This window comes from Ictalurus furcatus, chromosome 12 (genome assembly GCF_023375685.1).
Source record: "Ictalurus furcatus strain D&B chromosome 12, Billie_1.0, whole genome shotgun sequence".
NCBI lineage: Eukaryota > Metazoa > Chordata > Actinopteri > Siluriformes > Ictaluridae > Ictalurus > Ictalurus furcatus.
The window spans coordinates 26071214-26097286 of NC_071266.1; the positions used below are offsets into that span (position 1 = coordinate 26071214).

The following is a 26073-nucleotide window of genomic DNA, read 5'->3' on the forward strand; positions in this document are numbered from 1 at the left end:
TGAAGTGTATTAAAAAACAAACATCATCAACAAACACAACAATTCTTCCTCAGCATTCAGTAACTCCACGTGAGACGCCATCCCAGCAAACAGGGGACGTCCCCCGGACGTGGCGAACGTCCACTTAGGTCCACATTTGGTCTGGTTTATAACGTTCGCCTGCAGACAAAGCCATGGATTTAACCTAAAGGAATGTGGTTATTCCTTAAAAACATCCCTTAAATTAACTTTGATCATGGATTTTATGCAGAAACCATGGTTTTGTTTTGTTTTTTGCAGATTGACATGACTAAGGTTTCAGTGCAAATAAACCATAATAAAAATAGAAAGAAAGAAAAAACATTTGTGGTTGCTATGGTTTTGCTAATAAAAATAATTCATAGCTACTATGGAACAAATAATTTTCTTAATATTGGTTTAGAAACTATTCAATATTCTGTAAAACATGGCCTTTATATTGATCCATTACTGATTATATTACAAAGATCCAACTAAACCTGCTTATATTTGTACTATAATAATTCTACTGTATTTAAAATGAATAAAAAGATCTGACACCTTGTCATTTTTTTTCATTAAATCATTTTCCCCACCATTACTGACATTTAAATACTGTCAATTTACTGTGTGCTTCATAATCTAAATCACAGAGCACATATTCATGCAATAGTGAAAGAATCCACCTTTGTGCAGTTATATATTAACTGATTAAAAACTGTAATTAATATGACACAATGTTTATAAGTAGCAGAGTCTTTCATACTCCCACATATGAAGTACTGTGAAATAAACAATTGTCACGTAGCAAATACCCACACAAGATCATTAAATCAAGGAAAAACAAACTTGAATGCACAAATGGAAAACTTTTATTATTGCTAAGGGTTCAAAATGTAAGCCACGAAACAGAAATGCAGAATGACAGTTGCTGAATCAGATGCAAGGGATGATTTCCAAACAGCAAGTGAAGGAGAGGCCAAAAAGGATGGAAACGAGTCCGATGCTGAAACTGCTGGAAAAGAAAAATGAAAAAGATACAGGTAAGACATACATCCTCATGTAAACTTGGGCTACATCAAATTCTACACCCACCATTTAAACCGACACACTGTTGGTCAGGCTGCAACATAAGATTTTATTTTAACCAAAATAATCATCATAATTATAAAGAAGAACAGTTTCATGCTTAATAATGGATGGAAATATAATATTCCCATCAAAATATTTTCAGAATAATCTGTAAACCCAAATTTCTTATCTTCTCAAAAAGGATAAAGATATAATAATACAAGCTTGATAAAATGTAAACAAATGAGACTATAAATATGGACAAGACTACAAACATGTAACCCAATATTGTCACTACGGACACAAATTGTTTGGCATACGTCACAGAAAAGGGGTGAAATGTTTATGATGTCAAACACCAAAAATACTGGTGTGAAAGCACAATTAAAGAACAGTTGTCCCAACAAATACATCTCTCTCTTCATTCACCCTCATGCCTTACCGCACTGGTCTGACTTGCATTGTGCTGCTGAATACAAATCATTTCAGAAGAGTATCTCAGCTCTGTAGGTCCAAAGTGACCAGAATTTAAAATGCAGCACAATCAATAACTCCAGTGAATCCGAGTCTTCTAAAGTGTTCCCATGTATTTGGAGAAACAGACCAAGATCACTTTAAAATATTGGTATGTCACTTAAATATTTGAAAATTCTGATTGAAAATGTTATGCTTACACTAAATTGATATATACAGTTGCGCCCAAAAGTTTGCATACCCCCTGCAGAATCTGCTAAATCTTAATACTGTTAACAAAATAAGATGGATCATAAAATCCCATGTTGTTGTTTATTTAGTCCTGTCCTGAAGAAGCTATTTTACATAACAGATGTTTACATATAGTCCACAAGACAAGATTACAGCTGAATTTATAAAAAAAAAATGACCCAGTTCAAAAGTTTACACACCCTTGATTATTAATCCCGTGTGTCGTTACCCGGATGATCAGCGACTGTGTTTATGTTTTGTGAGAGTTGTTCACGAGTCCCTTGTTTGTCCTGTTCTTCAGAAAAATCCTCCAGGTCCTGCACATTCTTTACTTTTCCAGCATCTTCTGCATATTTGAGTCCTTTCCAACAGTGACTATATGATGTTGAGACCCATCTTTTCACACTGAGGACGACTGAGGGACTCGTACACGACTATCACATAAGGTGCAAATATTCACTGACGCTCGAGAAGCCAACACGATAGATTAAGAGCCAGGGGGATGTAAACTTTTGAACAGGCTGATCAGTGTAAATTGTTATTTTTCTTAAAGAGCTTTTTCTTCATTTAGTACCGCCTAATCAGTACTTTGCATTTTTTTCATTTCATGTCTAACAGAAACATTCAAGAAATAATACATTTGATTATTCAGTTTCTGAATTATTTCTTACTTGAACGCTTCACAGTACATTAATATGTCTGACAGGCAACTTATTCCTAAGGTCACAGTTGGATGTAGACTGTGCAGAACATTGATTCAGCCTGAATTTATGTACAAATACATATCTTTATTGGAATTATCTTTCCACCTTTATACATTACTACATTCAAATATAAATGAAAGAAATTTACATTCATATTTAAATGATGCATTTAAACATGAACATTTTTTAACTAGCAACGATTTACAAATTGTTTATTTAAAAACAAAACCATGTGTTAAGACTTTAGTTTTATATGTCACAAAAAATAACAGGTATTAAGTTTAATATAAACACGATATTGAGTATTACAATATTAAGTAAGTACGTAAACATCTAGCTTAATGTAATAAAAGTACGGGTAACACTTTACAATAAGGTTTCATTAGTTAACATTTTGTAACTACTTTAGTTAACATGAGGTAAGAATGAACAATACTTCTACAGCATTTATTCATCTTCATTTCAACATTTACACATACGTTATTAAAATCAAAAGCTGTGTTTGTTAACATTAGTTAATGCACTGTGAACTAACGTGAACAAACCACGAACGACTGTATTTTTATTCACTAATATGAACAAAGATGAATAAATACTGTAACAAATGTATTGCTCATTGTTAGTTCGTGTCAGTTAATACATTAACGAATGAGAGCTTATTGTAAAGTGTCACCAAAACAGGAATCTTTAATAAAAGCAAAAGCACTCTGAACAGTATGGTGTGGAGTTGGGGTACATCTGAGGAACAACATTTAAGCAGCTTTTCAATTTATCTAGTTTTAAATAGTTTGATGTGTATATATTAGAGCTGCAACTAACGATTATTTTCATAATCGATTAGTTGGCCGATTGATGTTTTTCGATCCCTGCCCCTTACACACAGCGGAGCATTTTGGATACAAACAGAAGTTTTTGCTCGTGCAGCACAGTTTGATCTCCGCGGTGTTTAATATAAAATTCTTCTCTGCCTTAGAGGACTTTCTTCCTCAGTCACTTGACAATTACTCCTCCGTCTGATGGAGACTGAGGTCTTGTTGGGAATAAAAGGTAATGGTGACATGAACAGTAAACTGAAGAAAGACACTGTCTGTGACTCTGGGTATTAGGCTAAACTTTGCGGTGTCACATTACATGCGTATGACGTCATGTGCCACTGACTAGGAAGTGGCTTATACTTCTCGTTAGTAAAAAACCAATAGTGATCCATTTGAGACGATATTACCTTAAAATTCATACCTAAAATTCATACACTAGACCAGTGTTTCCAATCGGGTAAACCAGGTCGGCTATGTCCTCCTCTTGGGCGGGGTAGGTGGCCCATACCCGGGGCAAGCTCCGTCATGGTCGTCTCCACCGGCAGTTGAGTCGTGCTATCTCTGTGCGACTGGCTGGGACTGCTGGGAAGCCTAGCCAGTCTCTCCCCAGGAGTAGTGACACCAGAAGTTCCAGCACAAGCCCCACCTGTAACAGCGACTCATCCCTACGATCCCAACCCAGACCTCGGCGACATCTCCGCGCATACAGGACACCGAGAGGCTCCCGCACACTGTGGCAGCACACGGTAAGATCACCGGCCAGGTGTAACTGTGCTCCTCCAATGGAGGAGGGTTGGGATGGGCATGCTGCCTACTTCTACAGTGACGATGGGCGCTTGTGGCTGGGTGTGGATGGTGCAGCTGGCTAACCAGGGTTTGTTGGCCCGGGAAGATGATGGGGGCGAGTCAGTCAGAATGGGCTCGTCGCGGTCGGCATGGGCTTGTCCCAAGGTGAGGAGTTGGTGAGGCGGTTCTCAGGAGCCGGTCCATGGTGACCCTCCCTGCGACTACCACCGTGCTGAGCTGCTCTGGTTGCATCCATCACTTAGTGATGTGGAGCAGAGTGAGCTCTGCAAAAAATGGTTTGAACTCCTAAACGGTTGCTGCAATATTTTTGTTAAACCCCTTAAATTAAAGTTGTAACTCTACACTTCAGTCACGTCTTGATTGCTTCATTTCAAATCCACTGTGGTGGTGTACAGGTGCAAAATGACAAAATTGTGTCAGTGTCCAAAGACTTATGGACCCGACTGTATATCACTCCTCAACATTATAATAATTAAATGCTTTTAAAAAATCTATTTAATATTTATGATGTGCTGCATGTGCTGTGCAGGTTTCTGCAGGATTACTGCACACGCGGCTCATTCTCTGATCTGGATCTGATCGATAATCTTGGACCCGCCATGCTCCTCAGCGACAGACTCACATTCCTCGGTGCTTACTGTGTGTGTGTGTGTGTGTGTGTGTGTGTGTGTGTGTATAAAACATGTTCCTCAGTTCTCTATCTGTTTTAAAAACCTTAGCATTGCACCTGGAAATCACTTTTTTTGGTCTCATTATTTATATAAATCTAATAAAAGGGTACATTATTAATGATGTAGCCATTACAGAGCTTCTCTTCAAGATACATCAACGCATCTCAGAAATGACAGATAATTAAATCAGTGTTTTAATTTGATATGACACTGCTATTTTTATTATTTATGGTTTAAATGGTTTAGTTATGTTTCATCATTACCTGAAATAACAAAAACAATAAGGACCCCTGTATTATATTTAAAGGAGAATCAATCGCCTGATTGGCTAAACAGAATGTTAGAGGACGACCGATAATGAATGCTACCGATACCAATAACTAAGATCAGCAGTACCTGCCGATAACCGATGAATCGACCGATAGTTTTTAAATTGATACTGAATGAAGACATAAAAGTGAAAGTTAAATATTGCTGAACTTTATTACAATAATAAACAGTACCAGGAAAATGTACTGTACTGTTTTTAAATGAAATAAAATATAAATATTAATATATTAACTATTAAAAATATAAAATTACATAAGATGTACATCAAACTGAACCAAAGAGTAACACTCCAAATAACAAATAACAATAGAGACGTCCAAAATGAATAAAAAACACTTCAAATAACGAAAAAAAAAGTCAGTGATGGGTTTTATTTCGCCTCTAGAGGGCACTCTTGTAATGACAGCGGACCTTTCTCAGCGGCTCCCAAAGGGGGACGCAACCCGGAAAACTACTGGTGTGGATTTGTTCTTTTTGATGTGGATAGAAAAAGCGGCTGGTTTTCAGTGCTGATTAATCGATCGACATCTACACAGCATGGATGTGCCAGGTTTCACTGCGAACTAGCGAGTGGACACGAGCCATACCAAAGTCTGTGTGGTCTAACGGGTATTATATTGGAGCTTGCAAAAAAAAAAGACTTCTATTGGACAAATTAAAAGAGCCAGATGACGTTTTAGTTACTGAAGTTAAGGCGACAGCTGTGTTTGTGCACCAGTATGGATTTATTTAGATACATTAGTCCACAAGTCAATAGAAGCTCCTCAGAAACATTGTAACACAGATGCGTGTATGTGTGTGTAGGGAAGTACCGTGAGTTCCACCGGCTGTACGGAGAAAAGAAGTTCACCGAGGCAGCAAAGCTCCTGCTCTCCCTCATGACAGCAAAGATCGCTCTCTCTCTCTCACACTCACTCACTCACACACACACACACACACACACACACACACACACACACACACACACTGCACTCAGCTTTATCCACTTGTTTTCCCTGCAGTTGATGATGATGGGGTTGTGCACGTGTGCTGGGAAAATACTGGGAAAGTCAATCCTGGGTTTAAAGTGTGAACAGAAAACTGGATCAGATTATTTTTTATGTCTATGAGGGTCTTATTCAAACTTTTGCAGACGCTCAAACATGTTCGATGTATATGTTTGAAATAAATAAATACATTAAGTTTATTAAAAACTGCTGATGATTAGATGCCGGATTTGTAGGATTAACACCTTCTGGTAAACAATTATTGCTGTTGTAAGTGTTTCACATAAGAACATTCAGAGACTTTCTGTACAATTGTGTGCTTCAGACTTTGTGTGAACACTTTGGGGAAGAAGCACATTGTGTGTCATGTATCCATGACTGCGTGTGACGGGAATCAAACTTGAGCAGGTCTAATTATGATGATGACTCCTAACAGCTCAGGAACACCATGTCTGAGGATTTATTCTTCCTAATGAAAATAACTGTACACACTGCAGATTCTAACGCTAATCTGTCTCAGTTGATCTCTGGTGCAGTGTAACTGCGTGAAACACTGGACAATGGAGTCTTTCCTGTCTTCCCACTTTATTTCCAGGGTGATGTTGACATGTATATAGAATTATAATCCCTGGTGTGTGTGTGTGTGTGTGTGTGTGTGTGTGTGTGTGTGTGTGTGTGTGTGTAGGTGATCTTTTCAGTGGATCAGACCTATGAACTCATGTTTTGTCTGGAAGAGCTGACCTCTGACAACAGCGAGCTTAAACCAGAGCATCTAGCACATGTGCAACACACACACACACACACGCACACACACACACACACACACACACACACAGACACACACAATCTTAAAATCCACGCCATTTGCTCTTTTTTTATCAGGTTTTTCAGTTGTGATTGTGTGATAAATCGTTTATTTCACTCTTAATGTAATGTTCAGCACAAACTGAAGTGTAAATGATGGGGCAGTGAGATGAAAATATACTTTTCTGACACTTGAAGTCATTTTCACAGTGGATGATGCGTGTTCATAAACAGTGATTAGTGAAAAGGAAGCTGAGAAAGCAGTTCACAAAGAACGCTGTTTATTTGAAGAACATGTTCAATCTCTGACAGAGTTCACTGTTTTCAGTTTGAGTTTTTTTCTTCTTTATCATTGTATATTTTTGTTCATTTCTTAAAAAGTTATGTTCGGTACATCTGGCACAAATTCACTTCCATGTTACTATAGAAACGATAACGTATCAGAACCAGAGCATTAATATAGACCTGGGACTCACAGCTGCACTACTGTCAGAGCTGCTGTTACAGAAAACTAATCAACACCTTCTGACCAATCAGAATCCAGATCTGAATAATCTCTGTGGTATACAGGATATGAAATGGTGTGTGTGTGTTTCAGGATGATAATGTCAAGTCCACAAAGCTGGAGCTTAACCTGGCGCTGGCCATCATGAAGGAGGGAACAGTCGAGGCATAAACACACACACACACACACTGCAGTTATGTTAATTCACACAAAGCCCTCACATTATCTCACTGTACTGTATATAAAACCGAATGAATGAAATGTTTTGACATTTAATAAAAAGATACTTTTCTTATTAATTTTTGCAAAAACTGTTGCATTTCTCCAGATCTGTGTGTTTCCCTCTCAATCTCTTAAGCATTACACCTGAAATACCGCACAATAGAACACAAAAATTCATGTTAAATACATGAACTAATTTTATACAGCACCAATAATAACATCGTATTATATAATTATATTGTACTTATATATTCACTTCTTCAAAATATTCTGTATTCAACTGATACATTTATGGAAAATATTGCAAGTAGTGTATACTTAAGTAATAGAGATGGCACTGATCCCATACGGGTATGATCAGCTGATACTAGCAAACAAATGGGGATCAGATATCAGAGAAAATAAGGAACAGATTAGATCTGATCCTGTAACCAAAAGATCTACACTATATTAAACACCAACTAAAGGACAGAGTGATAAATGTGACTTGTAGTGAGTCTCCTAGGGGCTTCTTCACATAAACTCCTCAGATGCTGATCCTGTCAGGTGAGAATCCCACCAATGTCATGAAACTGTTCCTGTCCATTTCAGTTCCGTCTTCCACTGACTGGGTTCAGCTGGAGTTCGTGTGGTTTTTCACCTGCTGTTCCAAATAATCCCTCAGGTTTTCATTGGGATTGAGGATAATGTTGTCCAGGGATCACAGGTCGTTCTACTCAGTGCAGAGATCTGTGTAGTCTATTAAAATGTAAAAGACAGATATCTGAATTAATAACCTAAAACTAGACTGTGGTACTTCATGATCAACAGCATGTAATCATCTCTGCTGCAAGGAAAACATTATTATCTCCTGTTCATAATCATTCAACATTTCTTCATTCTTATAGAATACACTTGTTAGAACATTTAGCTAGAACAGATGAGAACTTCCACAAGATCTAACAGGAACATGAGCAGATATTTACCATCACATCACTGCTCTTATACAATCACAGGCTGTAGAGCTTTATTTTTAAAACAGTGATCACTGCTGTGTGTTTTATCTCTTGTTCTACACGTGTATTTAAGTGCAGACGTTAAGAACAAGCGGAGGGGAACTTCACAGGAATGACAGAAGACACGGTGTGGAGGTGGAGTGCTGGAAGGAGTGTCAGAGTAAAGTGACTCCTTAAATTAAATATTTGTAGCAGTGTGGCATCAAAGATGATGATTTTAATTCGCTTTTATGAGAGTGGAGAAGAAAATCTGCTGCTGATCAGAAACAGGGAGAAGCCGAGATCATCTTATTCAGACAAAAGCAGCAGTATGAAGTCAGAGATAGCAGGGTGTCACAAGGAGACGAGGTGTTCATCTACAATCACTCTCATGCACTCAGTGCTGACATTTTGTAGACTCTGTCTGACTCCCTGTCTTCTGCTTTCACATCAATTTTAAATCAACACCAAACAGCATTAAAGCTCATTGTTAGAAAAAGTCTGATTAAATAGAATATAGTACAATTTTAACCCAGTATCTGATCATCTGATATTTACTGCAACTCAAATTAATGTACAAAATAATACTAATGTACAAAATAATGTACAAAATAATGCTCAGTCTTTTAATTTGTTTCAGTGTTTATCTAAAAAATATCATTACTCACCTCAGTGTCTGTAGTTTGTAATGTTCATCATTCTTCAGAGCAGAGAGACTCTTCACTCCTGAGTCTCCTATTTTATTCCCAGACAGATTCAGTTTTCTCAGGTATGAGGGGTTTGATCTCAGAGCTGAAGTCAGAGCAGCACAGCCTTCATCTGAGACACCACAATCCCACAACCTGCAGAGACACAATGACACACTCTTCACTCTCTCAGTTTCTGAACATCAAGACATACTTTGTGTATCTTGAAATGAGTGAGTGAGTGAGTGTGTGTGTGTGTGTGTGTGTGTGTGTGTGTGTGTGTGTGTGAGAGAGAGAGAGAGATACTGAATGTTTAAAAGGATTATTCTGTACTGACAAGAACAAGTCTGACTGTTTTATTATACAGAATGTGTTTGTCTGTTATTTTACACACATTCCAGTGACTTGGAAGAACATTAGACCCTGTTTTATTATCATCAAAGTGAAATCATTTAAAAATCACTCCTTATTTATGATGAAACACTTAATGTTTTGACGTATTTTTAAATGTATTTTAGTTCATACGGTGTGTGTGTGTGTGTGTTTTCATTACTGAGGAAAACTGCATAACTTTAATACTGCTTGTCTATTCGGCTGCTTCTGTTACACAGACCTGGCAACACGGTTCATAGCAGCTAGACACAGACGTACTGAAAGAATCCTCACTAATAGGACAAAATCATGTGACTCTCAGAGAGATGATCTTACCCCAGTTTCTCCAGTTTACAGAGAGGATTCTCCAGTACAGCAGAGACACTCTTCACTCCTGAGTCTCCTAGTTTATTCTCAGACAGATGCAGTTCTCTCAGGTGTGAGGGGTTTGATCTCAGAGCTGAAGTCAAAGCAGCACAGCCTTCATCTGAGACACCACAATTCCGCAACCTGCAGAGACACAATGACACACTCTTCATCAACACATTTTCATTACTTTAAAGATGATGTGTGGGATTTTATTATTCAGAATGACATGAGGATTTAATATCATCTGTTTATTCTAATTAACAATGTGCCTCATTTATATAACTGGATATGAACGGGTTTGTGTGTAAATCGTTTGTACGAGCGTTTACACAAGAAATTTGGTGTTCATGAAAATCCTGTTCATTCGTATTCTACTCGTGCTCCTGAGTGTGTGTACATTTATACATAAGAAGTCTTTATTTATCACATATACATTACAGCACAGTCAAATTCTTTTCTTCACATTTCCCAGCTTGAGCCCCAGACTAACGAATGTAAACCTTGACTTGATCAACTTCAAATCATATCATTTGCATGGATTAATGAAATGTTGTATAAACTATATATTGTAATTTTATATAATATCCAGTTGAGTTTAAATAGTTTATTTTTAACATGTTTACAGCGTTTAGCAGACTCCTTTATCCAGAGAGACTTATAGAAGTTCTTTGGAGTTTCTATCAAAAACACATCCTCATGCTAGTTCACTAGATCAGGGACTAAGTGCACCACTGACAACATTTGTGAAAACCAGATGTTTTATAATATTGGAGTTTATTAAAGAATATTAAAAAGTGAGCCAATACAAACCCATAAATAAAGACAAATAAAACTAATCATTAAAGCGAGTACGAAGAAAATCAGACTTTCAGAGACTTTTGTAAATCCGGTGGAAAATTCGAGCTGGGTTTGACTCATGCAAACATTTACACACAACTTTACTAAAAGATCGATAAATGACCCCAAAGTCATTAAAATAATACTTTGGGTGTTGATAGGTCTAAATGAGTGAAAACAACTGGAGAAGTTAGAGAACAACTGTGAAAGATGGTGGAAGGTCGTCAGTGGTCTGTGTTCCCCAGAGGGAAAAAGTAAGTAAGTATGAGACTGATAAATTTACAGTGAAGTCCATTGGGCTGATTCTGTAAAGCAGATCTGGCAACCCTTTTCATACTGACTCCATTTTAGCTTCAAAATGATTTATTGAATGTTTTACACATAAAATGTATTGATGTGTTAAGTTCTATGACATTAACTTCTCATTTTAATTGATAAATTCTATATTTTGAGATCATTTGCACCGTTTCCCTGCTGCATTTAAACCCTGCATCACACATAGTGTATTTAGTTTGTGTCTGAGCTGCAGTTTGTGTGATTAGTTACAGTGTTGTAGTAAATTTCACAGTAATTTTAGACACATTGCAGTCGCATCAAGTCACGTTTTGTGCTGCAACTTCTCACATACGTACATCCGACCCAAAGACTCTGTGACAGATCATCAGTGTGCAGTGAAAAGAAACAATCTTCCTCCTCAGGACATTGATGATGAACCTAAAACCTCTGCTTCAGTCTCACTATTAGAGAATGTGTCTTACTGAGGAGCAGGTCATGTGACTCTCAGAGAGATGATCTTACCCCAGTATCTCCAGTTTACAGAGAGGATTCTCCAGTCCAGCAGAGAGACTCTTCACTCCTGAGTCTCCTAGATTATTTATAGACAGATTCAGGTCTCTCAGGTGTGAGGGGTTTGATCTCAGAGCTGAAGTCAGAGCAGCACAGTCTTCATCTGAGACACCACACCTCCATAACCTGCAGAGACACAATGACACACTCTTCATCAACACATTTTCATTACTTTAAAGATGATGTGTGGGATTTTATTATTCAGAATGACATGAGGATTTAATATCATCTGTTTATTCTAATTAACAATGTGCCTCATTTATAAAACTGGATATGAACGGGTTTGTGTGTAAATCGTTTGTACGAGCGTTTACACAAGAAATTTGCTATTCATGAAAATCCTGTTCATTCGTATTCTACTCGTGCTCCTGAGTGTGTGTACATTTATACATAAGAAGAAGTCTTTATTTATCACATATACATTACAGCACAGTCAAATTCTTTTCTTCACATTTCCAGCTTGTTAGGAAGTTGGAGTCAGAGTGCAGGATCAGACATGATACAGCGCCCCTGGAGCAGATAGGATTAAGGGCCTTGCTCATGGGCCCAACCTTCTGATCAGTAACCCATAGCCTTAACCATTATAATGATAAATCCTGGATACAGTTATGTACATCAGCCTCGTTCAGCTGGTAGAGGAGGAGGTGTTGGTCTCATCCATAGTCTAAATCTAGGCGTCACACACAAACCTAGTCATAAATTTAATTCTTTTAAAATTCTTTATACCGGTATAACTTATGTAGCCACAAAAAATAAGTCAATTCCTCTAAATATTATTTACAGACCCCCGGGCCATATACTGAATTTCTTAGTGAATTTGCAGACTTTCTCTCAGACCTGGTTGTGTCTGTAGATAAAGCATTAATCGTCTGTGATTTTAATATTCATTTTGATAACCCAGAAGACCCTCTGAGAACAGCGGTTGTGTCCATCTTAGATTCAGTAGGGGATAATCAGAACGTAATCGGACCTACTCATAATGGTGGTCACACTCTTGACCTCATACTAACAGATGGATTAAATAGAGAAAATATTGTAATTTTTCCGCAGTCTGAAGTTGTCTCAGACCATTATCTTATCTCGTTCATAATACGTATTGATCATAATATTTCCACCTCGCCTCGCTACCGCGTAAAACCTACTTTCACATCAGCTACTGCACCGAGCTTCATCAATAACCTCACAGAGACATCAATTAGATTTGGATCACCGTCTGATCCCAGGGAACTCGATCAGGAGACTGAATGCTTAGAGTCAACACTCCGCTACACGCTGGATAGAGTGGCTCCACTAAAAGAAAATTAGAGAAAAAACTAGCACCCTGGTATAATGATCAAACGCAAACCTTAAAACAGACCACTCGACAATTAGAACGTAAATGACCAAAACCAAACTGGTGATATTTCAAACAGCATGGAAGGAGAGTCTACTGAACTATAGACAATCTCTTAGTGATGCTAGAAAAGTCTCTCTCTCCACCTTAATAGGAGACAACAAAAACTATTCTAGATTTCTATTCAACACAGTAGCAAAACTAACTAGGAATAAAACCACTACAGAGAGAAACACTCAATCATTACATAGCAGTGAAGATTTCATGGATTTTTCATTGGTAAAGTTGAAAATATTAGATGTGAAATTCAGGCTATTAAATTAAAACCAGACAGTATTATAACTAACCCTGTAGATGATAATATAGCAATATCAGATCAAGGTTTAGAATGTTTTACTCCCCTTAGAGAGACCGAACTAGCTTCATTAATCTCTTCAGCCAATTCATCAACTTGTATACTAGATCCTGTACCTACATGTTTCTTTAAACAGATTTGTCCTGGAGTAACTGAACCGCTTTTAAATATAATCAATTCTTCCCTTAGCACTGGCTATGTACCTAAATCACTTAAATTAGCAGTTATTAAACCCCTGATTAAAAAACCTGACCTTGACCCCTCTCAACTGTCAAGCTATAGACCGATATCACATCTCCCCTTCATCTCCAAGATCTTAGAAAAGGTTGTAGCACAGCAGTTATGCTCGTACTTACATCGGAACAACATTCATGAAATGTATCAGTCAGGATTTAGACCTCATCATAGCACAGAGACAGCGCTGGTTAAAGTAGTAAATGACCTTCTATTGACCTCTGATCAGGGTTGTGTCTCGCTGCTTGTGTTACTCGACCTTAGAGCAGCTTTTGATACTATAGATCATACTATTCTCCTTGATAGATTAGAAAATGTTGTTGGCATTAAGGGAACAGTCCTCTCCTGGCTCAGGTCTTATCTGACCGATCGGTATCAGTTTGTAGATGTAAATGGAGACTTCTCCACACAGACCGAGGTTAAATTTGGTGTTCCACCAGGTTCTGTTTTAGGCCCACTGCTTTTTACTTTATATACGCTACCTCTAGGTCAAATTATTCGTAAACATGGAATTAGCTTCCACTGTTATGCTGATGATGCACAGCTGTATGTTTCAGCGAAGGCAGAGGACAGACAGCAGCTTAGTAAAGTTGAGGATTGTGTAAAGGACATTAGACGATGGATGTTAACTAACTTCCTTTTACTTAATTCTGATAAGACAGAAGAACTCGTATTAAGACCACGTGACGCTAGAAGTAATCTTTCTGATCACACAGTAACTCTGGATGGTCTTTCTGTTTCATCATGTGCAGCAGTAAAAGACCTTGGAGTGATTATTGACTCCAGTCTATCATTTGATGCTCATGTAGATAATATTACTAGGATAGTCTTCTTTCATCTCAGAAATATTTCTAAGATAAAAAATACCCCGATCACCCCGATCTTATCCACACTGCATTGGCTCCCAGTGAAATCTCGCATTGATTATAAAATACTATTATTGACCTATAAAGCACTAAACGGTCTCGCATCACAATATCTAAGCGACCTTTTGGTTTTCTATGATCCGCCACGCCTACTTAGATCAAAAGATGCAGGCTATTTGTTGGTACCTCGAATAGCGAAGGCTACAGCAGGGGGAAGAGCTTTCTCTTATAGAGCCCCACAGTTATGGAACAGTCTTCCTATTAGTGTTCGGGACTCAGACACAGTCTCAGTGTTTAAGTCTAGGATTAAAACGTACTTGTTTACTCAAGCCTACCCTGACTAGATTCTGTTCTACTACTTCACAGTCATAATTATCTTTTTTCTCCCTCTCTCCTTTCGCCGAGCCCCACACAAATTTATGGAGATACTAGAGATCCTGATCCTCTCTGCTCTCCGGACCTGCCTGATCCGTTTCGGATGTCCTGCCTCTGGATGGAGCTCTCATCTACTCCAATTCCAGATTGCTGGGACTACGGCTGCTTCTAAGGCCAAACAGACTTCATATAAAACCATAATGAACTTTTTCACACTATCTGTTGTTCCCCAGATGAGGACGGGTTCCCCTTCTGAGTCGGGTTCCTCTCAAGGTCTCTTCCTCTTAACATCTTAGCGAGTTTTTCCTTGCCACCGGCTTGTTCACTTGGAATAAATTCGCACTTTTAATATGTGTAAACAGTGTTTATATATTTCTGTAAAGCTGCTTTGAGACAATGTCTATTGTAAAAAGCACTATATAAATAAAATTTAATTGAATAATTTTGCCTTAACTTATTATTTGCATGGATTACTGTACTTTTATATCTGGAATATCCTGTTGAGTTTAAACTGTTTATTTTTAACATGTTTACAGTGTTTAGCAGACTCCTTTATCCAGAGCGACTTTTGGCTGCATTTACTCTGCAGGTCTTGACGACCCGCTTACATCTTCTTTTAAAAGTGACCCATACCCGATATCTGCATTTACACTATACACTTCGTGAAACAACCCGAGGTAGACGTCACCTGAATCTTAGGCCGAAAAGGAACTAAAAATGCTGCAACGGAAATATAATACAAGCTTTTGTTTTCCACACAGTATTTAAAGATCAGCAAAACACCGGACTCTTAAGCGGAGAAAAAAGAAGAGAGCCCTTGTTGAGAGTTGTGTTTTCACGGTTGGTGTCCACCTGAGTTGACGTCATTCGCCACTGTCGCTTTTTCAATGACATACGGCTCGCAGTGACAGGGGAATATCCGATCTGTCTGATTACATGGCAGACGCAAATGCACGTATCCGATTCATATCAGATTTATTTCCACGTATGAATGAGGCCTGAAACGGATCTGAGAATACTGGAACTGTGAAAGATGGTGGAAGGTCGTCAGTGGTCTGTGTTCCCCAGAGGGAAAAAAGTAAGTAAGTACGAGACTGATAAATTTACAGTGAAGTCCATTGGGCTGATTCTGTAAGCAGATCTGGCAACCCTCTTCATAGTGACTCCATTTTTATTTAAAAATCAAATGTTCCATTTTTTTGTTTTTACCTTTTCAATTCTATAACATTAACATCTCATTTTAATTGATAAATTCTATATTTTGAGATCATTCGCACCATTTCCCTGCTGCATTTAAACCCTGCATCACACACAGTGTATTTAGTTTGTGTCTGAGCTGCAGTTTGTGTGATTAGTTACAGTGTTGTAGTAAATTTCACAGTAATTTTAGACACATTGCAGTCGCATCAAGTCACGGTTTGTGCTGCAGCTTCTCACATATGTACATCTGACCCAAAGACTCTGTGACAGATCATCAGTGTGCAGTGAAAAGAAACAATCTTCCTCCTCAGGACATTGATGATGAACCTAAAACCTCTGCTTCAGTCTCACTATTAGAGAATGTGTCTTACTGAGGAGCAGGTCATGTGACTCTCAGAGAGATGATCTTACCACAGTTTCTCCAGTTTACAGAGAGGATTCTCCAGTACAGCAGAGAGACTCTTCACTCCTGAGTCTCCTAGTTTATTATCAGACAGATTCAGGTCTCTCAGGTGTGAGGGGTTTGATCTCAGAGCTGAAGTCAGAGCAGCACAGCCTTCACCTGAGACACCACAATTCCACAACCTGCAGAGACACAATGACACTCTTCACTCTCTCAGTTTATGAACATCAAGACATACTTTGTGTTTCTTGAAATTAGTGTGTGTGTGTGTGTGTGTGTGTGTGTGTGTGTGTGTGTGTGAGAGAGAGAGAGAGACTGAATGTTTAAATGGATTATTCAGTACTGACAAGAACAAGTCTGACTGTTTTATTTATGCAGAATGTGTTTGTTTGTTATTTTACACACATTCCATTGACTTGGAAGAACATTAACCCTGTTTTATTATCATCAAAGTGAAATCATTTAAAAATCACTCCTTATTTATGATGAAACACTTAATGTTTTGACGTATTTTTAAATGTATTTTAGTTCATACGGTGTGTGTGTGTGTGTGTTTTCATTACTGAGGAAAACTGCATAACTTTAATACTGCTTGTCTATTCGGCTGCTTCTGTTACACAGACCTGGCAACACGGTTCATAGCAGCTAGACACAGACGTACTGAAAGAATCCTCACTAACAGGACAAAATCATGTGACTCTCAGAGAGATGATCTTACCCCAGTTTCTCCAGTTTACAGAGAGGATTCTCCAGTACAGCAGAGACACTCTTCACTCCTGAGTTTCCTAGTTTATTCTCAGACAGATGCAGTTCTCTCAGGTGTGAGGGGTTTGATCTCAGAGCTGAAGTCAGAGCAGCACAGCCTTCATCTGAGACACCACAATTCCACAACCTGCAGAGACACAATGACACACTCTTCATCAACACATTTTCATTACTTTAAAGATGATGTGTGGGATTTTATTATTCAGAATGACATGAGGATTTAATATCATCTGTTTATTCTAATTAACAATGTGCCTCATTTATAAAACTGGATATGAACGGGTTTGTGTGTAAATCGTTTGTACGAGCGTTTACACAAGAAATTTGGTATTCATGAAAATCCTGTTCATTCGTATTCTACTCGTGCTCCTGAGTGTGTGTACATTTATACATAAGAAGTAGTCTTTATTTATCACATATATATTACAGCACAGTCAAATTCTTTTCTTCACAATTCCAGCTTGAGCCCCAGACTAACGAATGTAAACCTTGACTTGATCAACTTCAAATCATATCATTTGCATGGAATACTGCAATTTTATATCTAAACTATTCTGTTGAGTTTAAACTGTTTATTTTGAACATGTTTACAGCGTTTAGCAGACTCCTTTATCCAGAGAGACTTATAGAAGTGCTCTGGAGTTTCTATCAAAAACACATCCTCATGCTAGTTCACTAGATCAGGGACTAAGAGCACCACTGAGAACATTTGTGAAAACCAGATGTTTTATATTATTGGAGTTTATTTTAAAATATTTTAAAAGTGAGCCAATACAAACCCATAAATAAAGACAAATAAAACTAATCATTAAAGCGAGTACGAAGAAAATCAGACTTTCAGAGACTTTTGTAAATCCGGTGGAAAATTCGAGCTGGGTTTGACTCACGCACACATTTACACACAACTTTACTAAAAGATCGATAAATGACCCCCAAAGTCATTAAAATAATACTTTGGGTGTTGATAGGTCTAAAGGAGTGAAAACAACTGGAGAGGTTAGAGAACAACTGTGAAAGATGGTGGAAGGTTGTCAGTGGTCTGTGTTCCCCAGAGGGAAAAAAGTAAGTAAGTATGAGACTGATAAATTTACAGTGAAGTCCATTGGGCTGATTCTGTAAAGCAGATCTGGCAACCCTTTTCATACTGACTCCATTTTAGCTTCAAAATGATTTATTGAATGTTTTACACATAAAATGTATTGATGTGTTAAGTTCTATGACATTAACTTCTCATTTTAATTGATAAATTCTATATTTTGAGATCATTTGCACCGTTTCCCTGCTGCATTTAAACCCTGCATCACACACAGTGTATTTAGTTTGTGTCTGAGCTGCAGTTTGTGTGATTAGTTACAGTGTTGTAGTAAATTTCACAGTAATTTTAGACACATTGCAGTCGCATCAAGTCACGTTTTGTGCTGCAACTTCTCACATACGTACATCTGACCCAAAGACTCTGTGACAGATCATCAGTGTGCAGTGAAAAGAAACAATCTTCCTCCTCAGGACATTGATGATGAACCTAAAACCTCTGCTTCAGTCTCACTATTAGAGAATGTGTCTTACTGAGGAGCAGGTCATGTGACTCTCAGAGAGATGATCTTACCCCAGTATCTCCAGTTTACAGAGAGGATTCTCCAGTACAGCAGAGACACTCTTCACTCCTGAGTCTCCTAGATTATTTATAGACAGATTCAGGTCTCTCAGGTGTGAGGGGTTTGATCTCAGAGCTGAAGTCAGAGCAGCACAGCCTTCAACTGAGACATCACACCTCCATAACCTGCAGAGACACAATGACACACTCTTCATCAACACATTTTCATTACTTTAAAGATGACGTGTGGGATTTTATTATTCAGAATGACATGAGGATTTAATATCATCTGTTTATTCTAATTAACAATGTCCCTCATTTATAAAACTGGATATGAACGGGTTTGTGTGTAAATCGTTTGTACGAGCGTTTACACAAGAAATTTGGTGTTCATGAAAATCCTGTTCATTCGTATTCTACTCGTGCTCCTGAGTGTGTGTACATTTATACATAAGAAGTCGTCTTTATTTATCACATATACATTACAGCACAGTCAAATTCTTTTCTTCACATTTCCAGCTTGTTAGGAAGTTGGAGTCAGAGCGCAGGATCAGACATGATACAGCGCCCCCTGGAGCAGATAGGGTTAAGGGCCTTGCTCAAGGGCTCAACCTTCTGATCAGTAACCCATAGACTTAACCATTATAATGATAAATCCTGGATACAGTTATGTACATCAGCCTCGTTCAGCTGGTAGAGGAGGAGGTGTTGGTCTCATCCATAGTCTAAATCTAGGCGTCACACACAAACCTAGTCATAAATTTAATTCTTTTAAAATTCTTTATACCGGTATAACTTATGTAGCCACAAAAAATAAGTCAATTCCTCTAATTATTATTTACAGACCCCCGGGCCATATACTGAATTTCTTAGTGAATTTGCAGACTTTCTCTCAGACCTGGTTGTGTCTGTAGATAAAGCATTAATCGTCTGTGATTTTAATATTCATTTTGATAACCCGGAAGACCCTCTGAGAACAGCGGTTGTGTCCATCTTAGATTCAGTAGGGGATAATCAGAACGTAATCGGACCTACTCATAATGGTGGTCACACTCTTAACCTCATACTAACAGACGGATTAAATAGAGAAAATATTGTAATTTTTCCGCAGTCTGAAGTTGTCTCAGACCATTATCTTATCTCGTTCATAATACGTATTGATCAGAATATTTCCACCTCGCCTCGCTACCGCGTAAAACCTACTTTCACATCAGCTACTGCACCGAGCTTCATCAATAACCTCCCAGAGACATCAATTAGGTTTGGATCACCGTCTGATCCCAGGGAACTCGATCAGGAGACTGAACGCTTAGAGTCAACACTCCACTACACGCTGGATAGAGTGTCTCCACTCAAAAGAAAATTCGAGAAAAAACTAGCACCCTGCCGGTTCTGAACCGGTCCCACTGGACCCTTCGGCCGAAGTCCAAGCCTGGTGAACGACCACGAGCTATTGTGTGCAGATTCCACTATCACAGTGACTGTGTTGATATTTTTACGCCGTGCGAGAGAGCTCCAGAGGATGAAAGTGAGGGATTTGACCATCTCCGTTTCCCCTGTCTACACAGCCAAGACCGCCCGGGCCTGGGCCGTGTTTAATGAGCTTCGGCGTCAACTTCGTGGTATTGAGGGCGCTCGCTATGGAATACTTCACCCAGCTCGGCTTCACATTACATATAACGGTGTCCAGAAGGACTTTATTTCAGCGGAGGAAGCAGGAGACCACGTTAAGCTCTTGATTTCGGGGTGAACTGCATCACCTATATAGTGGAGTTTTTTCACTTTTATTCTTTTTTTGCACTCGGCCTTCCAGCTCTACAGAATTCGGATTCTTATTGAAGATGTTGTCGATGCATTACTTCGTCTAGATTTAAGGACTCACTCCTCTTAAATCTACTTCTGTATTAATGTGCTTCTCTGTTTTGAGGCTCTGACTGGGTTAGAGTTTCTGTTTATTTCATTTTATTAGTGTTATTTCCTCATCTTTACATGCTACACTGTTATATTATTAGTTACAAGTCTTTAAAAGGTAAGGACATTGTATTTGTTAAAGTATGCAGACTGTTTATCAGATTTGAAGTCAGTAGGGGACTTTTCTCTTACTGGAATTTTTTTTTTGTTTAGGTAATTTAGTTGGTTAGTTCGGCTTAATCTTTGAGTTGTTTTCACATTGTGGACAACTCTTGGTGGGAAACACTGCTGTCTCCCTTTGTTTTATGGAGACTTTGGGTGTGTTGGGTGGGGGTGGGTGGGGGGTCCCACTCGGGCTGGGACAGGCACACCTTTAAGATTTATTTGTTGGAACGTCAGAGGTAATCCTGTCAAGAGATCTAAGGTTTTTACATATTTGAAACGTCTTCCACTCGAACTTTAATTTGAAAGTAGGAGGGGTCGCTATTTTAATTGACAAAAGGTTACAGTTTTCGTCCACTAACGTTATCGCTGATGCGAACGGTAGATATATTATAGTTGCTGGTACTCTGATGCAAAGACAGGTATTGTATACGCTCCTAACATAGATGAATTATTTATTTATTTGTTTATTTAATTAATTAATGAATTTTTATAAATGGCATCCCTTTATTGTATACTTTATGGAGTTACAGACACTTCCCACTTAAATTTTTGTGCCTGTTCTTGGGTTTTATAATATTTATATAACCAGCGACAGTTATTGAGTAGCCAAGATGAGCTGGGGGGGGGGGGGGGGGGGGGGGGTTTGTGTTTTTTTTCTTCTTCTTCTCAATTAAATATTTGGGAAAGGGAAGGGAGAAGAGAAAAGGTAAATGAAATCACATGAAAATGAATAAATAAATTAAAATATAAAGCACTAAACAATCTCGCACCACAGTATCTAAACGACCTTTTGGTTTTCTATGATCTGCCACGCCTACTTAGATCAAAAGATGCAGGCTATCTGACGGTACCTCGAATAGCGGAGGCTACAGCAGGGGGAAGAGCTTTCTATTATAGAGCCCCACAGTTATGGAACAGTCTCCCAATTAGTGTTCGGGACTCAGACACAGTCCCAGTGACTACGTTTACATGGACAGCAGTAATCTAATTATTAGCCTTAATCTGAGTAAGATAATAACGTGATTAAGGAGTTTACATGAGTCGCTTTTAGAATACTCCTGTCATGTTCCCGTTTTACATGTTATTGATCATAATTAGATTAACAGCCCGCGTCATTACGTCACCGCGCCACACCGTCCAACGTCCCTCCAGAATTTCACGTATCAACATACAGTTCGTCTTCGTTATGGTACCGTAAACAGTTTTGGGTGTTTTTATTTAAATTTTTCACGAACGCTTCAAGTGCGGTTAATTATTAGTCATGTTATACGTGCAAATAGACGACTGCTTATAGCCATGGGCTGCGTCCCAAATCGCATGCTTATCTACTGTATAGTAGCCGAGATGCATGTATTTTTCCCCACTACTGGCCTATAGTAGGCAAGTATGCAGTTTGGGACACAGCCGAACTCTCTCGTTCGCCGTAAAACGTAAAACTGCCATGTGTGATCGTGTCCTGTCACAAAATGTGGTGAAAACGCTCACATGACGTTCATATTGTGATTAAGGTGTTTACATGTCTGTAATGCACATCCATGATACGATTAAAACAGGAGTAATCCACCTGTCTTAATTCGATTAGAGCTTAATTACATTATGACCATAATTAGATTAAGGTTGCTGTTTACATATTAGTTTCTTAATCAAATTATGGTCTTAATTAGATTAAGAGTGGATTATTGTTGTCCATGTAAACGCAGTCAGTGTTTAAGTCTAGGATTAAAACGTACTTGTTTACTCAAGCCTACCCTGACTAGACTTTCTGTTACGCTAAGCACAGTCCTAATAATCTCTTCTCTCCCTCTCTCCTTCTGTCGAGCCACACACGATTTTATGGAGATACTAGAGATCCTGATCCTCTCTGCTCTCCGGACTGGCCTGATCCGTTTCGGATGTCCTGCCTCTGGATGGAGCTCTCATCTACTCCAATTCCAGATTGCTGGGACTACGGCTGCTTCTAAGGCCAAACAGACTTCATATAAATCCATAATGAACTTTTTCACACTACCTGTTGTTCCCCAGATGAGGACGGGTTCCCTTCTGAGTCGGGTTCCTCTCAAGGTTTCTTCCTCTAACATCTTAGCGAGTTTTTCCTTGCCACCGGCTTGTTCACTTGGAATAAATTCGCACTTTTAATATGTGTAAACAGTGTTTATATATTTCTGTAAAGCTGCTTTGAGACAATGTCTATTGTAAAAAGCGCTATATAAATAAAATTTAATTGAATAATTTTGCCTTAACTTATAATTTGCATGGATTACTGTACTTTTATATCTGGAATATCCTGTTGAGTTTAAACTGTTTATTTTTAACATGTTTACAGCGTTTAGCAGACTCCTTTATCCAGAGTGACTTTTGGCTGCATTTACTCTGCAGGTCTTGACGACCCGCTTACATCTTCTTTTAAAAGTGACCCATACCCGATATCTGCATTTACACTATACACTTCGTGAAACAACCCGAGGTAGACGTCACCTGAATCTTAGGCCGAAAAGGATCTAAAAATGCTGCAACGGACGCAGACGAAAACATAATACAAGCTTTTGTTTTCCACACAGTATTTAAAGATCAGCAAAACACCGGTCTCTTAAGTGGAGAAAAAAGAAGACAGCCCTTGTCGAGAGTTGTGTTTTCGCGGTTGGTGTCCACCTGAGTTGACGTCATTCGCCACTGTCGCTTTTTCAATGACGTACTCGCATTGTCAGGGGAATATCCGATCTGTCTGATTACATGGCAGACGCAAATGCACGTATCCGATTCATATCAGATTTATTTCCACGTATGAATGAGGCCTGAAACGGATCTGAGAATCCTGGAACTGTGAAAGATGGTGGAAGGTCGTCAGTGGTCTGTGTTCCCCAGAGGGAAAAAAGTAAGTAAGTACGAGACTAATAAATTTACAGTGAAGTCCATTGGGCTGCTTCTGTAAAGCAGATCTGGCAACCCTTTTCATAGAAATTCCATTTTAATTAAAAATCAAATGTTCAATCATTTTTTTACCTTTTAAGTTCTATAACATTAACTTCTCATTTTAATTGATAAACTCTATATTTTGAGATCATTTGCACCATTTCCCTGCTGCATTTAAACCCTGCATCACACACAGTGTATTTAGTTTGTGTCGGAGCTGCAGTTTGTGTGATTAGTTACAGTGTTGTAGTAAATTTCACAGTAATTTTAGACACATTGCAGTCGCATCAAGTCACGTTTTGTGCTGCAGCTTCTCACATACGTACATCTGACCCAAAGACTCTGTGACAGATCATCAGTGTGCAGTGAAAAGAAACAATCTTCCTCCTCAGGACATTGATGATGAACCTAAAACCTCTGCTTCAGTCTCACTATTAGAGAATGTGTCTTACTGAGGAGCAGGTCATGTGACTCTCAGAGAGATGATCTTACTTCAGTATCTCCAGTTTACAGAGAGGATTCTCCAGTACAGCAGAGAGACTCTTCACTCCTGAGTCTCCTAGATTATTCCCAGACAGATTCAGGTCTCTCAGGTGTGAGGGGTTTGATTTCAGAGCTGAAGTCAGAGCAGCACAGTCTTCACCTGAGATATCACAACCACGCAACCTGCAGAGACACAATGACACACTCTTCATCAACACATTTTCATCTTGGTTTAAAACTTACTGTAAAGATGATGTGTGTTATGTTGGACTGTCTCCCTTCTCTTGTCCAATCACAACATATTATTAACAGGGATGCACTGAAATGAAAATTCTTGGCCGAAGGTCAAACCGAACATGTTTTTTCGTGTTTGTTTCCATTTATTTTGCCATTTTTTCACCATTGCATAAATTGAATAGTCAAAATGTGCTTTTTACTATTTTGTCTTGCTTTTCAAAGAAAAAAATAAATTACAAACACTACAATTTCAAAATATTTATTTAACACTGAACATTTTTTTCATTCCAGCAGGCACAGGCTACCAACAAGGCACAATATAACTTTAAATAAATAAATGAGTAAAATGAAAATATTCTGATGTGGTCATCTTTGAGCCCCTTGAATAGCCAATGTTAGGCCTATAACTGACTGCTGAAAGAATGGAACACTCTGTAGACTACAACAATAAGTGCATTAAAAAGTGCATTGCGTACAAGAGTGCAGAAAATGGTTCTATTGGGCTGATTATATTGGGGATATATACCGCTCGCGTCCCTGTACACCTCGCCGAGTATTATAGTAGATATAGTAGAGTTAGATACGTTGTTAATGTTCTGTTCCTTGATAGATTTAGTTAGTTTAAACTATAGATTAGTTCATTTAGTCCCTTTGCCTGTCTTGAGCTTTTTGGATTATGATTTGGATGTGTCTGCCTGTCCTTGAATAAATATGTCTTTACCTGCTTCCGTACTCTACTCCCTTACGTCTCGCGACGTGACAGAATTCTCCGGAACAGAAACAAAAAAGTAAACATCCGAAGAGCTCGTGCGTCGTGCATGTAGCTCGTGCATGTGCGCATCCCCTCATCGAGGTCGTGACATTCGCAGGTCTCACTCTGGTTGTGTCATCAAACACGTCACTGTTCGGTCAAATTTATTCGGCATTTTCACTTATTCGGCCGAACACCGAAAATGCTTTTTTTTTGCTATTTTCAGCCGAATAATTTCGGTTGCCGAACATTCGGTGCATCCCTAATTATTAATACTGAACAATTATGGTGTAAAATTACTGCTGGTTTATGTTAAAAGTAACGAGTCAGGGTTTTTTAAATCTCTGATTAGATGTATTTTTATACACATATCTAAGTGCATTTAATTATTACTTTACTGCACAAGTGATATGTTTAATGACTAATATATTTGTTCTGTATGTTGTACTGATTTAACTGAAAAAACAGAACTGTACACAACTATTAACTGCAGCTTTTAGTGAGTACTGTGTCTCTCAGAGAGATGATCTTACCTCAGATTTTTTACTTTACACTGAGGATTCTCCAGTAGAGCAGAGAGACGCTTCACTCCTGAGGCTCCTAGATAACTCCCAGTCAGATTCAGTGTATCCACAGTCAGATGCAGGTCTCTCAGATTGGAGGTTTCTGAGCTGAGCACTGAGTCCAGAGCTGACCAACCACTGTATTGAATTGTATCACACCTGATACTGAAGGAAATAATACATAATGAACTAACAGTAATGCAAATTATCAAACAAGTCCTCAAAGC

General features: G+C 38.5%; 1 protein-coding gene across 1 annotated transcript in view; it reads right to left on the reverse strand.

Moving 5' to 3' along the window:
* LOC128615528 (NACHT, LRR and PYD domains-containing protein 12-like) overlaps positions 1-26073 on the reverse strand; it is a 298796-nt gene that overhangs the window by 216598 nt on the left and 56125 nt on the right. The window contains exons 10-14 of the mRNA XM_053637702.1: positions 25817-26011; positions 24305-24478; positions 18839-19012; positions 17186-17359; positions 16476-16649 (exon numbers count right to left, since the gene is read on the reverse strand). Coding sequence (XP_053493677.1) covers positions 16476-16649; positions 17186-17359; positions 18839-19012; positions 24305-24478; positions 25817-26011 — 891 coding nt within the window. The remainder of the gene's footprint in view (positions 1-16475; positions 16650-17185; positions 17360-18838; positions 19013-24304; positions 24479-25816; positions 26012-26073) is intronic.